Source organism: Anthonomus grandis, chromosome 22, assembly GCF_022605725.1.
Source record: "Anthonomus grandis grandis chromosome 22, icAntGran1.3, whole genome shotgun sequence".
In the NCBI taxonomy this organism is placed as follows: Eukaryota; Metazoa; Arthropoda; class Insecta; order Coleoptera; family Curculionidae; genus Anthonomus; species Anthonomus grandis.
In genome coordinates, this window is record NC_065567.1 from 6,327,324 (window position 1) to 6,345,689 (window position 18,366).

Sequence of the window (18,366 nt, forward strand, 5' to 3'; positions counted from 1 at the left end):
ATAGAAAGTGAGGATCATTGGCGGCTTGTTCAGATATAGTTTCACAAAATTGTACTCGCCTATCAAAATCGCCTTCGTTTAGTTCTTGTACGAGATGCATTTTGTACGGATGAAACTTGTTTTTTTTTTAATATCTTCTGAATGCTGCTTCTCTTAATACCAGACACGGTTGATAACTTCCTTGTGCTCAGTGTAGGATCTTGCACAATATGGCCTAAAATAGCTACTTCTGAAGCTTCATTCCCCACTGGATTATCCATTTCGCGCTTTTTATTAGCCACAGACCCAGTTTCCCTAAATTTTTGAACCAATTCCAAAATGTACTTGCGATGGACCTGTCGATTAGGGTGTTGTAGTGTGTTAAAGAGCTGGGGAGTTCTATTAGCATTTTCATTGTTCGCAAAGAAAAGAGAAATAGTTTCAACTCTTTCAGCAAGTGAATAAACCATTATCACACTCAATGTTGTAACTAACTAACTTTAAAGAGCTATTTGCTTGACACACTATGATCTGACAGCAGTAATTGACAACCACTTTTAAACTTCAAAATGTTGCTATAATAACAGTCTCAACAATAACCAAGAGTTCCCTTGCAGAATTGGCATAGATACCTACGGGTATTAAAAAAAAACAACAGAAAGTACGGTTCACAATGTAGGAGAACAAATTTTTTTGTATTTATTTAACTGCTAAATTTACAAGCATTTTTTTTCATAAAAAATGTTGACATGTTTTTGTAACTTTTATTAGCCCCTGTATCGACTAGGCAAATAGTAACGATTTAAAACTTTAGGGTTATAATCCACATAAAAATACCTTCAAAATAAGGTATCACTCGACCTGAAAAATAGGCTCTGTTTCGTTTTCAAATGGCCACCCTGTATATGTTCTATATATAATATTCTTCTTCTACATATAAATATATATATATGTATATATACAGTATCGGACAAAATTAGAGAGACTCGACTACTTACGTCTTTTATGTAAGATAAAAATGATTAAATTCCTCTTTTTGTGCTGAAGGATGTTATGTTTTGAAGTAGTTTAAAAAGGCACTAAAATAAATTTAAAAAAAAAAAAAAAACATTTCTCAAGATTTATTAATAAAAATAAAAAAATGCTAAAAATTCTGTGCGACAAAATTAGAGAGACTTATCCTTAAAGTACATTTGTACCCTATACTAATGAAACTAACCTAATACTTTGTCCAGTACCCTTTATTCTGGATAACTTTTTCACATCTATTCGGCATCGATCCAATGAGATTCGAAATTACAGCCGGATCCATTGATTTCCAGGCATTCTCGATTTCTTCAAATAATTGAGCACGATTCCCGATGTTTTTAGTGCGAATCTTTTTCTCTATAATCTCCCAAAGATTTTCAATTGGGTTCAAGTCCGGCGATTGCGGTGGCCATTTTAAAACTTGAATTTTGTTAGCCAAAAACCATTCCTTCACAAGTTTGGCCGTATGTTTGGGGTCGTTATCGTGTTGGAACGTGAATCTTAGCGGCATTTCCCATTCGGCGTAAGGCAACATTACATCTTCCAGTATAGTCCGATACATAAATCTATCCATAGTGCCCTCAATTTTGTGGATAGGACCCATTCCATAACCCGAAAAACAACCCCAAACCATTAAATTGCCACCTCCGTTCCAGAAACATATTTTAGATCAAGCCTTTTGTTTGCTGGGCGATGTACGAACTGCGCTCCATCACTTCCAAATATATTATATTTAGACTCGTCACTAAACAAAACCTTATTCCAGTCCTTAGCTGTCCAGTAACGGTGACGTGTTGCAAATAACATTCTAGCAGCTACATTTTTTTTTGATAGATGGGGTTTTTTTGCTGGTCTCCTTCCAGGAAGCCCCGCCTCCACTAATCGCCGCTGCACAGTCCTGGATGAAACCCCAGGCGCCTCCAATTCAGCCAAAATCTGTGTTGAAGATAGACGCGGATTATTCTGACTTAGTCGTTTAATTCTCCTGTCCAGCAGTACTGAGGTTTTTCTCTTGCGGCCACCTCTTTTAAGGTTTGTCACTCTTCCACGGAGCTGATAATTTTTTATTGTTCTGGAAACCATTTGTTTACTGACGTTGAATTGCTCTTTTATTAATTTTTGTGAGCGACCTGAGTTATAGGCTTCTATAATTTTTTCTTTTAGGTCTATGGAATAATGTTTACCACGAGGCATTGCTAATGATATTCTCAAACTAATAAACAGAAATTAAACTAATCGCGACTTCAGCGAAACTAAATACAAAATGAGTCTCTTTAATTCTGTCGCAGTAATTTTTTATCAATGTTAAAAACATTCTTTAAATAAATGTAAACATGAGCTACAAAAATGAATTGTTGATAATAGAATTCTTGTCAACTCCGGTATACACTGCTTAACAAATATTAATATTATTTCAAGTACAAAAAATTGGAGTTGGCAAATAGAGAAGTCTCTCTAATTTTGTCCGATACTATATATATACAGGGTGTAAATTTGAAAACTTCCCACCCCTATTATCTCGAAACGGGTTAGGTTTTTATAAAATCGCTAGGACACGTCGATTTTATTATCGAGGGGGAACAATTTTTATGCAGAAATCACTTCGCCTCTTTTAACCCCCTACCCCCCAGAACCTCCCTCTCAAAAATCTTAAATGGCAATAGGGGTTGAGTGATACCTCATTTAAAAGAACTTTTTATTCTCTACATTTTGGCACCTTATTTTTTAAATTTGAGTGCTGCGTTGCCAAGTTAGGGTTATTTAAACATTGTTAAATTACTTATTATTAAACATTATTCCTGTAAGTGTTTTAAATACGTTGAAGCTATGATTTCTATTGGAACGTGTTTGACCATAAAGCGAACCGGTGCATTTCTCACTGAAAGTGTTTATCAATCCGACAAATTCTTTTGGTCATGAAAGATAAACATTTAATTTTTTTTCTTTTTTGTTTATTTTCGTTTGCAATGGAATTCGTCTCAATACAGTTCGATGATATGATCCGAAATTTAAAATAGTATTTAGTGAACTTTCCTACCAGTCAATGTCACTAGGTATTTAAATCAGTTAAAATTTATTTCGATAATTTGTGTGTTATTGTTAGTTACTATGGTATACACGCTTAGGCAAAGAATTGAAATGATTTTTATTTATGGCGAGCAAGGAAGATGCGCAAGAAGAACGGCAGAAGTTTTTAATAATAGAAATCCTAATTGTAATGTAAGTCACAGATACATTTTGGACGTAGTAGCTAAATTTAATGAAACGGGTTCAGTTGGAAACAAAAAAAGGGCAAGTCGGCGTGTTTTAAACGAAGATGCTCAAGTAGAGATTTTGGGAACATTCGTTGCAGAACCCACCAATTCTCTCCGTACAGTAGCACGTTTAACTGGAATGTCACATGAAACTGTACGACGAGCATTACAGTTACATAAATATCATCCGTACAAGATGCAAATTTTACAGGAACTTCATGAGGACGATTTTGATAGGAGAATAGAGTTTTGCGAAATTATGTCCAACTTAATAAACACTCGTGCAATTGTGGTAAGCAACATTTGCTTCAGTGATGAATGTACCTTTTTCCTAAACGGCCATGTCAATAGACAGAATTGTCGATACTGGAGTGAGGACAATCCCCACATTTTCAGAGAGGGTGCTACACAGCGGCCACAAAAAATTAATGTTTGGGACGGTATTCTTGGAAATGCTGTTATAGGACCGTTGTTTATTGAAGAAAACTTAACTGGAGAGCTCTACTTACACCTACTTGAAGATGTAATTGATCCTTTGATAACAACTGAACTGGAAAATCAGGTTGGTAACATTTTGCAAGAAAACGAACTACACTTTCAGCAAGATGGAGCTACGCCGCATTATTTTCGGCCAGTGCGGGAGTGGTTGAATAACGGATTCCCTAACCAATGGATTGGTAGAAGGGGACCGATAGAATGGCCTGCTAGGTCACCAGACTTAACGCCGTTAGATTTTTTTTTATGGGGGCACATAAAATCGGTTGTTTACAAAACTCAGCCTGATGATATCGAAGATTTAAAAAGAAGAATTACAGAGGCAAGTAGGGCTATTCCAGAAGAGGTATTTCAGAATGTTCGGGAAGAATTTGAGAATAGACTTTATTTTTGTTTGGAGAACACTTTGAACACCTCTTAAAGTAGATGTGTTAATAAAATAAATTTTAGGCGTGCTTTTGTAAAGACCATAATTGTAACGGCTATGCAAATGTTTAGTAAAAATAATATTAACCTAAATAACATGTTTCAATGCAAATCATAGCTTTAACGTAATTAAAACACTTACAGGAATAATGTTTAATAATAAGTAATTTAACAATGTTTAAATAACCCTAACTTGGCAACGCAGCACTCAAATTTAAAAAATAAGGTGCCAAAATGTAGAGAATAAAAAGTTCTTTCAAATGAGGTATCACTCAACCCCTATTGCCATTTAAGATTTTTGAGAGGGAGGTTCTGGGGGGTAGGGGGTTGAAAGAGGCGAAGTGATTTCTGCATAAAAATTGTTCCCCCTCGATAATAAAATCGACGTGTCCTAGCGATTTTATAAAAACCTAACCCGTTTCGAGATAATAGGGGTGGGAAGTTTTCAAATTGACACCCTGTATATATATATATATACCGGGTGGCGCATCGAAAACGAAACAGAGCCAATTACGGGCAGTCCATTAACTTTTAAAAAAAACGCTCGGACCCGTCGATTTTATTTTCGAGGGGGACACTTAATAATCACAAAATCACTTTCCCAACTACAACCCCCTAAGCGGGGGTGGCACTACCCCTAAATCTTAAATGGGAAGGAGGGTCGAGTGATACCTCATTGGAAAGGTCTTTTAATTCTCTTTACAAGGGTACTTGGTTTGACGCAATTTAAGTAAGTACTTTTTAAAATTTTCGCATTTAAACCTTAAAAGGTAATTTTCAATATTTTTACTTTATCATAGACTACTAAAGGTACTTTTAAGAAAAACAATGCCAGGCAGTAGGACAAAACCATCAAGTATTATTAAATTATGAGACAAAAAATGAGATAGCTCTATCATATTACAGAATATTTTGACTTTCCGAGCGTTTTTTTTTTAAAGTTAATGGACTGCCCGTAATTGGCTCTGTTTCGTTTTCGTTGCGCCACCCGGTATGTTATAGGAAAATAAAGTTTGCTACACAGCGAACGGCAGGTGTGCAGCAAGCAAGGTGTGTAGCAAACTTTGGTAGGCCTTTGGTTGTAGGTCGATAAATACTTACCATATTCCCATAAATCAAAACAAAGTTAGGCGCCACTCAATTTAAATAACAATACCCTTTAATTGTTTGGAGCCACTTGAATTGAGAAACCTTAAGTCATTATTTAACTGTTCTTATGTAATAAAAAGGTATCTTGAATAGAACAACACTTTTGTATCAGGTTTATTATAAAAATTCCCAATTAAATATGTATTAAATATATAAAAAATATATGAAATAACTCTTCTGATTCCGAAATGAGAACCAAATAAAAAATGCATTGAAACCCTTTTTATCTTGTTTTATATCGCATAATATCGATTGTCTTTGGCCAAAAATTAAATAGGTACTGTATTCTAATGTACACTATACAGATCGTGTTTTTGTTCGTTACTTATAGGAAACCGCATAGAGGCGAAATTTTGCAACGTCGCGCGTGTACGAGTGCCTGCGCCAGAGCACCGACCCGGCCGGCTCGAGGACGGGATTAGTCATAGAGAAAATAAGAAGAGGGAGAGTCTCCGGTCCCATACTAATAATGGGCACAGCGTTCCATCGCAGCGACCCCCTTATTAAGTTAGGAACTACAGCATTTGCTTTTATCGATAAAACAGCGACCTACATTACCAAGCAAAAAAGGGCGGGATATTCAAATGATCGTGAACTGTTTATTTTAAGAACATCGTTTATATTCTGTTTAAAAGTACTTTTATCGATATCTCAATGTAAATAGTATACTAATTGTTCGAATCCAACATTATAAACGAAAACCTAATTAACTGATGGTTAACTTGTAATTCAATAGAATTTTATAGTAATAAAGAATTAGTTTTTTATTTTTAATGTTGATGGATATGAGCAAGAGTTAACTATTTCTATAGAGATATCGATAAAAGTATTAACAAGTGATATAATTTTGTTAAAATATAAGAAAAGTACTTTTAAACAGAATATTAACGTTTTTTTTCTTGAATGACCTTGATTAGATAGATTATATTAAATATTACAATTTTTAAGTCGGAAATAGATCACAAAATCTTTATTTATAAATAAAAAATCTAAATTTGACTTTTTGGCGTTAAATTAAATTAAAAAATAAACATTGAGGTATAATTTTTCGTCGTACTAAACTGTTAAAAATGCAAAGTAAAATAGAAACTGAATGGATATATAAAAGATAATAAAAACAGAAGATTTTACCTTTTTTATTGCGCGTAATAAGGATAACATAAAAACACAATCGATAGGTACACAAAAACAATTAATTTTTTTTTTTACAAGTATGCAGTTGACCAGTTAACTGAGCATACATACATTTATTCATATTTATTACATTCAACTATTTTAAGTAGTTTGGCTCTACTCATTAAACAAAAAAAAAAGTTTCTCAAGGAAACAAAGAAGGCAAAAACTTTAAATATGACTATATACTATAACTATCAAATTATTTTAAATATGCCAACTTGATATTACATTTTACAAAGTTTAGTAATGACGTGAAAAAGGAACATAGAATACTTAAATCTAAAAAAAACTTAATATCGATAAAGTAAATTGCATTTGGTTTGCCAGTCTTAATGAAAATCTTGTTGTTAGCCACCAAACAACATAACTAAAAATTTAATGCATATAATAATAAAACAAAAAAATATATGTATTTAGACTGCAAGTCAAAAAATAACATACACAGAAAGCTTAGATCTAGAAAAAAAAAAACAAATTAAACACGAAATATTAGACTTTTTTAGTTTAAAAATTAATTTTGTAGAAAAACCAGAATCACGAAGTTTAAACCATTTCAAAAATGTTTTAACCTGTATTATGATTATAATAATATTATATTATAAATGTTATATTATAAGAAAAGAAAAACAAACATATATAATATAAATTTAGAAATAAAAAATTTTACTAATTTTTGGTTTTTCCTATTAAAATAATGCCAGGAGGATAAAAAATAAAAAATACTGAAGAGACTAGAAAAAAGATGAAGAAGTTAACAAAAAGAAATATTATTTTTTTAGTTTCAGTCATTTTTTTCCTCCTATTTTTCTTTAAGCCGTTTTCAGTCACTTTGTCAAATAGGTATGCTATCTTAGTGCAAAGGTTAAGGTAACAAAAACTGAAAAAAACATATTCTAATAGGTAGCAAAAAAGTATCAATAAAAAAGAATCAAACTTATAAACTTACAAACCTTAAAAATAATACAAATCAAAAATAAAAATACAAAAAACTTAAACCTAAACAAAAATCTTTTAAGTTACCTGCAATTTAAAATTTAAATTATTAAACACTTAAGAAATAAAAATACAAAATCCTTAAAAACTAGAAATCAACAACCATTAAATCACAGATAATTTATTTTTCATGACTTAATTCACTAACTTAAGAACTATATAAGAACAGCTAAAAATGCTTAACATTATAAAAAAGGAACAAATAAGGCAGGCCGTGCATTAAGGATTTAATTTTAATTTATTTTATGTTTAGTATAATAGTAGACTTCATATTTCGATCATTTTGGTCGCCTGTCAAAAACCCAGCTTTCCAGATGTCAGACAATGCCATCTACCTGCTATTTACATTGTTTGACAGGTGAAAACTGGCTTTTTGACAGGTGACCAAAATGATAGAAATATGACTTTTACTATATCAAAGACTTTTTCATAAATGTCTAATTTTTCTTTTTTTTTCATCAAGAGCTTTTTGTTTCTCCAATTTAAGATTTCTTTATATGTCATCATAAATTTTTTTTATTATAAGCTCTATGGAGAAATCTAGTAATTTATTGTGAATCATGTCCTTGTGTTCAGCACAATTAAACCAATTAAAATCTAGATGACTCTTTAAAATGAGTTTAATCTTTTTTCTTAAATGGGAAATGTATCCATACTTGGGTAAAATAGAAATAACACAGTCATGAATTTTAGCTAAATAGTAGCTTACATCTTTGGATACGTAGGTCAGTCTTTTTTTTTGTGTCTGTGTATTCTTTAAACGATACAAATAAATGTTGGGGTTCAACTGTGTCCGACAGCAAATTTTCTACACATTGTTGACATTCTGTAAGAAGTCTAAATTTTTTAATTAGGAAACCAGCTACATAGGTGCATGTATTAGCATCATGACTGGCAAAATCAAAATCCAATTCACTTGGAAGTTGTAAGTTTTCAAGCTCATTACTTCTCATTGCTCCAAAATTCCTGATAGAAGAAAATTGATTTTCTAATGGATCTTGGTTCAGGCTCTACATTCCATCCATAATCCCTTTGTGGCATTGATTGTTGTTTGCCAACCAGTCTTAAATGGTATTTTTGATTTGGTTATTGAGTATATATTATTGGTTATTAAGTATTGATTTTTGAAAGAAGCCTATTCCAAAGTGCAAAATGAGGAGATTTATCTGATAAACATCGCCGATAAGGTTTTCCGCATTCTGGTTTTGTCGTTTTAATTGAACAATAAGAGTTTGAATTATATTCTTTAATTGATAAGTAGCAATCGTGTCTTTTGTGAAGAAATATGCCACTGGTTGCTTCCAACTTTTATGCAAGCCATTGCGCATGAAAGTCAGTGCATGATTGGCTTTCTCGTTACTGCGTCCTAAAGGCCCTAGGTCAACATACCCAACAACCTTATCGTGAAATTTATCATAGCTACATTGCTCCCTTAAAGCAATTTTATCGAATATTAATGAGCAACATCTACCTAATGGTTTTAATTTTTTTACTTTGCTGGATAATCTTTTTAGCATTTGCGAATCTATACCCACCTCAAAGGAAACTATTTTTAATAAATTTTGAAGTGTAGTTTTGCTGGGTAAAGGTATAACGCTTTTCAAAAACCTGTATGATCTTGGCCCTCTTTTAAACAAAGCTAAAGCAAAAACTTTGTCCCTTAGGGTCCATGTATGTCTTTTAACTGACACATTGGCAAATGAGCTTTGGAAAAATGAAACCACTGCCGGATCCAAGTGCTGTTCTAGTTCTCTAAATATTCTGGTTTTTGAGAATTCATAGGCGGTTTTAATTTTATCGTTGAAGTTTTTTAACCTGTGTTTTAATTTGTAGATTGTGTTATTTTGTGATTTATTAATAAAATAAGTTTTGTCGGTGTAAGATTTTTTGATCTTGTTTCCCCCAAATCAGCTAAGAGGTTTTTTCTAGAACGAGTTTTGGACTGGCAAGGTTTGGCATCGGATTTAAATTTTCTTTTAAGATTAGTGGTTTCAGCAGAACTACTAGGCAACTCTAAAGCTTCTCTAGCTTGATATAAAGGAGGACTTTGAAATGGGTCAGTCGCTTCATGTGAATTTATTGCTGGTAAGTTTACGGGAGGCAAATGCTGGGTATTGTTAAAATCAATACTGATGGGTTCATTATCGATAAAAGAATCAATTTCAAAACTTTGAAAAGTAGATCGTAATGATGGTATTGCAAATTTAAGTAAACGATTTTTATATGTATTTGAAAATTGATTTTCATTAAAATGATCTTGACATAAATAGCACTGCTTTTCTGTATATTCTGAATTTAAGATTTTGAACCATTCATGTCTTCTCTCTATGTCTTTGACCGGGAACTGAAAGAATGATTTATTTTTGTAAGTAGGTTCAATCATGGGGAAAAAGGATTTATTTTTGCAGTTAAAAACCATGCACTTACGAACATATGTGCCAGGATCCTTGGTGTCAGACATTTTTTTTGTTTTTAATTGAACCCCAACATTTAAAGCAAACGACAAAAACAAAAAATGCTATATACCACTTAAAGTGTTAGGATATCGATCAATTTTGCTACCTATTACATATTTGATAATAATTAGTGAAATTTAATATGCCTATAGACTTAAAAAATTTTTATACTTTGTCCTATGTTGAATTTTAAGAAGCAGCTGATGTGTTGACTCATGGTCTATGTATATTTGTTAATTTCTAAATTCCCACTAAATCTAGAACATAAAGATATACTTCAATATATGTACAGGGTGGGCAAATAAGCGAGTTAAGCGGCCGTACATACATACATATGTATGTGTTTATTTATGATAAAATATTAGTATTGTTTTTATTATTATTATTATTATTATTATTATTATTATTATTATTATTATTATTATTATACAGGGTGTCCCAGAAGTCCACAATTAAACTTAAAGGGGAGGTCATTTACAGTTGAAATAACCATAAATGTCGTTATTCAATTGTTGACACATAAAAAGTTATTTCAGTTTTTGAATTTTTTTATTAAAGTAACATATATTATGTTCACCCAAAAAGAGATCCAAAATAAATGCTACATATTCAACAATATTATTTTTTGGTTAAACTTTATGTTCAAGGGCTCCTTATTAATTACAAAACATTTTTAAAACCTTTATTAATTTACGATTATTTATAAAATGATTTAAAAAATAACGATATTTTTCAAAAAAATCCTCGTTTAACCTACAGTTACCTACATAGATACCTGACATTGGATATCAACATATTTTATGTAGATGGTTATGTTATTATTTTCATTCTAAATGACCTCCTTCTTCTCCACCTTAAGTTTGATTGTCGACTTTTAGGACACACCCTGTATACAGGGCCATTCTTTATATGTATTTTCCCACCCCCCTAACTTTTTTAGACCACCCTGTAAAGAAACATAGTATAGGGAAAAGTCGCAGGGTCGACATTTAATTTTGGCAAAATATTGTTTTATGTATGCAAGGTGTTGCAAAAAGTTAAAAAAAAAATATTTTTTGTTTAAATAAAAGTTATTTTTTTCCTGACTTCAAAAATATATGCATTCTTAATATTTAGTTTAACAGTTTTTAAAATATTAAAGTTTATGATTTGGCTGCTTTGCATTTTATACACTAGCATTATAATAATGCATATTGTTGCAATTGTTTTATTGCCAGGAAATTGCTTTGAAATGAGAGTAAGAAAGATGTGGAAACTTAAAAATATCTTCCAACATTTGTTTCGATTTTGGGAACTCCCGTTGCCGGTGGCGTTTATGCTTGTGGGCCGGAAAGTGACATTGAAATGACAAGTGAAAGTGGGCGTCTTCTTCTTTTTTTTCTTCGATTTTTATGGCTTAAGCCCGATAGCAACCAACGTGAGTCAGAATTATGCAAAAACATGTTAAGGTGGCTTTACATAAAGGAATTAAGCTGTTTATACCAATAATACCAAAGTTGTTAATTCATTTTTTTAGGCATAATTAACAATTAAATTGTAAATAATGGCTGAGAGTTAAAGGGTACACTTTATATTATTAAAATTAATAATAGACAGAATTTTATAACTTAATTGCCACCGAATAGATGTAACTATTTGGTAGTATACTACATTTTTCAATCGGACCAAAGCATTTTTTTTTAAAATATTTCCAATGTTGATCTGGTTTACGATTTTATTACCGATTCATTTTAGAACCCTGACATAATTTTGATATATGCAAGTTTTGAGAATATAAATAAACTAAAATTAAAGAGCGGAGCGTATTGTAATACATCATGGTTCTCTGAAGCATGATACCCAGAAATAAGTAAGTAATATGTCCATGAAATTTATTTCTGATTATAATATATAATAAGACCTTCCCTTTTCTCTCTGTATTTACTATAGATTGACGAAAAACAAAGAAAAACACAAAGTCACGGTCTCCCAACATGTAATTAAATGGGCTACACGTGTTTCGCTCTAGTTAGAGCATCATCAGTTACAGCATAAGTGTGTGGATGGCTTCTAAAGGCCTGATGATGCTCTAACTAGAGCGAAACACGTGTAGCCCGTTTAATTACATGTTGTGAGACCGTGACTTTGTGTTTTAGAAGGATGGAGGATGTCTGGCAACAATTATAAACGCGTCGTGTTCGTCTCGTGACGTCATGAGTTATTTTATTAATGAATATTATTAGTATTATGGGGACAATTTTACGCGGTTTCTTGATAAATTACTAGGATAAATTAAATGAATATGAATAAATATATATTGGCGATTGGACGATCTTAGTAAATATGCGATATTCGTAGTCCGTCCATTTGATGCGTTCACGTCCTACTGGTCCGGTGAGCCAGAAATTGATGCAAGCATCAATCAAATCAAAAATGGTTTATTTGTCAAAATGTACAGTTTTATAGGTCAATAAAAATTACAAAGAAAAAAATTACATTGACAAATAGGACTATTCTCTCGATTATAAAACCGTTTTCCCTAGTTAGCACAAGCAAAGAAGGGATGAAAAAGCCCTTTACAATTTACAGAAACAATTTTACAAAAATAAAAATAACGTTTTCATATAGGAATGCAAAGTAAGATATAGAATTAATTAACCTAAGATTTTAAGACAGGCAGCGGCAGTGCGACAACGGACGAGCGCAAGGAGAGAGGACAGACGAGGCGAAAAAAGACCCCAAAAAATAACCCCAAGATGCGTGCATCGGCCTAGGCTATTAAAAAATATACGTATGTATGTTACGGAAAAAGAAAGAATAAAACTAAAAACGGGATTTTAAAATATAATCTCCGAACATTCCACTGAAAATTAGCATATTATATACACATGTATATCTTCTGTTACATGTTACTATTTCTTGTATTATGTTATTATACGCATTATCACATTTTATATATCACCCTACTTGAATTAATTGCCAATTATTTGTTCCATAAGTAGTTTAGATTTTATTTGACCAGAGAAAGCTCCCAAGGGCATTTGCTTTATGTCATTGTTTAAGCCATTCCACATTTGAACAGCTACATACTTAAAAGAACGTTGAAATGCTGCGCTTCTATGCATTGGTACGATAAAAACGTTATTTCGTGTGGCATGCGCATGTTCGAATTCTTGAAACTGACTTCTTAAATTAAATGGTTGATTATTATTTACTATGCGATATACAAAATTATACATATGTAGCTTTCTTCTATTGTTCATATTTAATATTTTATTATTATTGAGATAAGGCGATATATGGTTTCTATAGGGGATACTATAAGAGAATCTCATACAGGAATTTTGGACTTTTTGTATAATTTTTTTATTTTGTGAAGATAAAGAATTTCCATAGACTACGTCACCATAATCAAACAATGACAAAATAAGACTATCGCACAATAAGTACTTTTGTTTTGCCGATAAATTTCGCTTAAACTTAAAAAGTTTTTTTAAACGTAAATAAGCAGTTTTCGTTTTATTTTTTATGTGTAATTCAAAAGAGAGAGAGCTGTCAAATATAACGCCTAAATTTTTTGCCTCGGAAACAACAGGAATTGAAGTATTATCAATAGATATAGGATTTAAGGATAAGTTGTGTTCGAGCCTTTGCCTTATATTAAAGTTGGAGCACATAATAAGAATTTTAGATTTTGTGGCATTAAGCTTAAGATTATGATTTTCTGCGTATTTATGTAGACTAATTAAATCACTATTAAAATTTTGATAGAATAGATTTATATTATTAAGGTGAATTGGAATATAAACTTGGGAATCATCGGCATATTGTTGCAAAGTGGCGTGTTTTATTACTTTGTACATATCAGCCACGTAAATAGAGAAAAGTAACGGCGATACTATAGAGCCTTGAGGTACTCCCTGGTTAAAAGGTGTAAATTCTGAGTAATGCTTTTCAGACTGCCGAACCACCATAACACAACTGTCTCTATTACGCAAATAATCCTTGAAAAAATTTACACCGCTCTCTGAAATACCAATATATTTTAATTTTGCCAATAACATATCATGGTTAATCGTGTCAAAAGCCCTACTAAAGTCCAATAAGGCCATACATGTTGGCTGACCATTCTCCTCATTTACCCTAATATCATTTAAAATACCCACCAAACTTGTAGACGTGCTAAAGTTTTTTCTGAAACCGGATTGACAATCGGGGATAATTTTATGTTTATCAACAAAATTTGAAATTTGATTAAAAATATGTTTTTCCAGAATTTTAGATGATGCTGGTAGAATACTAATTGGTCTGAGATCTTTATGCTCTTTTGGATTTGAATTTTTTGGAATGGGTTTAATAATTGCCCTTTTCCACACATTTGGAGACTTTTGTTGAAGAATACATTCGTTAATAATATGCAATAAAGGACTTAAGCAAAAAGGCAAACACAATTTTATATCTTTTATAGAAATACCATCGATTCCCGTTGCATTTGATTTAATAGTCGAGATTATTTTAATCATATTGTCTTGGTCCAAAAGCTGGAAATTAAGTTTTATATTATTTATGGTATTATTTTGATAAAATTCAATACATTCTTTACTTGTAGTATCAGGTAGGGTGGAAACAGTATTAAAAAAATTGCCAATATCTGTTGGATTTGATATGTTAGTAGGTAGCTCGTTTTGATATCTTTTTCCATTGGTTAAGAATAGTTTATCTGCTATTCTCCAAAATTCTTGTCCTTTTTTGTTTGATAATTCATTAAAAAATGTTATTTTTTCTCGTATTATAGCATGTTTTGTGTAGTTTCTTAGCTGTTTATAATATTCAAAATGAGGCTGAGATTTACTTTTCAGATATTTTTTATGAGCACGATCACGTAATTTGATAAGAGTTTTTATATTTTCGGTTATCCATGGACAGTATATTTTCTCTTTAATAATTTTATTTTTAGTCGGAGCATGTGTATTTAAAAGCTGTAAAATATGTTCATTAAAAAACTTCACTTTGTCATTAATATCTATAAGGCGGTACATCTGATCCCAATTTATAAGCAAACCATCGTTTATAAAATTTTCCATATTTATGTTGTTATAAACTCTGAAAGTCATGGATTTTTTTTTAACTTTTATGTTATCATATTGAAATATTGAATAAATCAGATTATGATCCGTAATATCCGCATTAGTTAGCCTGACCATGGCCTGGCCTACAATTGCAGGCGGCACGATCACTCCCTCAAACTCCTCCCAATCAACGGCTGGAAAGCTGCCAAGTGCTAGAGCTACTTGGTGAACTTCGCCATTTAGGGGAACGCCGGCACGGAGAACTCTCAGTACTAGAATCATGACACGTGGAGCGTAATTCATCGCCCCTGAAAGGTTTGCATCTTTGCCAGGGATTGCCGCCAGAAGTGGTGTGACGATCTGTTTCCCAGAAACCGTATTCCCAATGCATTCCAAAAGAATTGCGAGCGGGTATGGAAGAGTGGATGCCATGTTGTTAAGATCCTGTAGCTCCTCCAAAGTATATAGCTTCTTTGATGGCAGTTCCTCATCGGGCTTGTCGATATGCGCACGCTGTGCATAACAAACTTTAGCCTCACAAAGGATTAATACGCCCTTCTTGAATATGTCTTTGTTCTCACGAGTGTTCAATTGCGCAAAGGGTCGAGTTCCAATAGCCTCCATAGTGTCCCAAGTTCTATCAACAAAATCTGGTACGCAGTGAAGCGCAACCGGGACTGTTGCAGGGTGGATCTCGCGCGCCAATGGCAACGCCGGGACAGCTGTAGGGTCCTGAATCTTGAGTCGAGCAAATATTCCGGCCATGATAGCATCGTCAGTCTCCTGATTCTTTGCCTTTCGGTAAGCATCAGTACGCCGCTGCTTGGCTCCTCTACCGCCCTTCTTCGATCCAGTGGCCTTTCCACTGTCGGTATTTTCGCTGTTAATCTCCATTTAGAATGACTTTTATTTACGAACTTAATCAGCCGTTGATATAAAAATCGATTGTAATATACAGAGGGTATTGATATTACGGGATATTTATGCGGATAATAATAATAGTATAAAAATAAAATTATACGGGGGGTTTTAAGGTTGAGGGTATAAATAAGGAAAATAATATTTATAATAAAAGTAATATTAATCGTCAGCATATTTTAGGGTTTTAGTGCTTTCATAAGGAAAATATTATTTATAATTATAGTAATCGTATTATAAAGGGTGTTATAAGGGTGATATTAATTTTTCTTTTTCCAGGGGCTCTTTTGGAAATTTAAAGAAATGACAGGTCCGTTTTTCGCTATGATGCTTTCAATCTGGTGCAAAACACATAACCTTTGTTGGTGTAGTCCACTAAAATCACAAAAACAAAATATAACACAAATATAATAATCAAAATATTATGACATAACCTTAAAATGTATGTATTTTCATAAATTTCAGGATTATTCACTAAAAATTGGTAATTATGAAACTGAATTTAAAAAAAAAAACTTTCGTATGTGTTTAATTGTGATACTTACATTTTATTTTCATATAGAAAAGTAAGAAAGATGTGGAAACTTAAAAATATCTTCCAACATTTGTTTCGATTTTGGGAACTCCCGTTGCCGGTGGCGTTTATGCTTGTGGGCCGGAAAGTGACATTGAAATGACAAGTGAAAGTGGGCGTCTTCTTCTTTTTTTTCTTCGATTTTTATGGCTTAAGCCCGATAGCAACCAACGTGAGTCAGAATTATGCAAAAACATGTTAAGGTGGCTTTACATAAAGGAATTAAGCTGTTTATACCAATAATACCAAAGTTGTCAATTCATTTTTTTAGGCATAATTAACAATTAAATTGTAAATAATGGCTGAGAGTTAAAGGGTACACTTTATATTATTAAAATTAATAATAGACAAAATTTTATAACTTAATTGCCACCGAATAGATGTAACTATTTGGTAGTATACTACATTTTTCAATCGGACCAAAGCATTTTTTTTTCAAATATTTCCAATGTTGATCTGGTTTACGATTTTATTACCGATTCATTTTAGAACCCTGACATAATTTTGATATATGCAAGTTTTGAGAATATAAATAAACTAAAATTAAATAGCGGAGCGTATTGTAATACATCATGGTTCTCTGAAGCATGATACCCAGAAATAAGTAAGTAATATGTCCATGAAATTTATTTCTGATTATAATATATAAAAAGACCTTCCCTTTTCTCTCTGTATTTACTATAGATTGACGAAAAACAAAGAAAAACACAAAGTCACGGTCTCCCAACATGTAATTAAATGGGCTACACGTGTTTCGCTCTAGTTAGAGCATCATCAGTTACAGCATAAGTGTGTGGATGGCTTCTAAAGGCCTGATGATGCTCTAACTAGAGCGAAACACGTGTAGCCCGTTTAATTACATGTTGTGAGACCGTGACTTTGCGTTTTTCTTTGTTTTTCGTCAATTTTGTATGTTGGTCTCTTAGAGAATAATGGATGAGATTTTTGGATTTACTATAGATGTTAATTTTTTCGAAGTACTAAAAAAAGAAAAAGTTGGGTAGAGCACCATGCCGAGGCTAAGGTTTGAACTCAGAGCCTTATGAGGATACGGCAGGTCTCTTCCCCACTGCGTGTTTAGGGCACTCCTTGGATAATTGTAGAGATTTTTTTTTGTAGTACTGACAAAAATTTTAAAAATTTCTACTGGTCCCCACGGACCAAAGTAGACGCGAAGCGTCTACTTGTTCCTTTAGGGAACTGTTTATTTCGTAATTCTGGTGCAGGATGCCCGAGATTTTGATGGATGGATAATGAAACTTAGCAAGGTGAGTGTGTCACATTTTGAACGCCATTCATTTTTATCGACAGTGAATACAATGGCAACCGTTGTTTTAGGGTTTTACTTTTCCGTTTTCCTCTTTATTCTTCTTCAATTGTTGATGGCTGCAGGATTTTGATTTCCCCGAGAAATTGCTGTAAGCTATGGAGCTGGAGCCAGAGTTAGAGCTAGTATTAGAGATTCCCAGTCCAGATAGCTAAGCTACAAATGGCATACATTCACAGCCTCGGTTTTGAAGGCCAGCCGTTCATTTCTTGGAGGAATATACAGGCCAGTCTATTCCATTTATTTAAATATTACTAACCATAGATTTGTCTCACTTATTTACATTTTTATTAATATATCTTTAAAATCAATTTATTGCTACAAATATTTAATCAACATCATAATTTAATATGTCAATTTCTTATCTATAATTTTAGTTATTTTTTGTTCAGTATTTTTCAGTACCTTTTTTGGTAGTTAAGTAGATATAACTCGGTTAAGGCTGATATGCCTAGGTAAAAAGGTTCATGAACTTTCCCCTGTGTAATACAAATATATACTAAAAACTTTGATAATTGCAATTTATTTTTCAAGTGCTGAA

At 32.4% G+C, this 18,366-nt stretch overlaps 1 protein-coding gene across 1 annotated transcript in view; it reads right to left on the reverse strand.

Annotated features, from left to right (window-relative positions):
• Nucleotides 1–15,900, reverse strand: part of LOC126749236 (uncharacterized) — a 64,826-nt gene extending 48,926 nt beyond the window's left edge. Inside the window, exons 1-2 of the mRNA XM_050458930.1 lie at nt 15,139–15,900; nt 14,412–14,478 (exon numbers count right to left, since the gene is read on the reverse strand). Of these exons, the coding sequence (XP_050314887.1) occupies nt 14,412–14,478; nt 15,139–15,900 (829 nt within the window). The remainder of the gene's footprint in view (nt 1–14,411; nt 14,479–15,138) is intronic.
• Nucleotides 15,901–18,366: the final 2,466 nt, after the last annotated feature.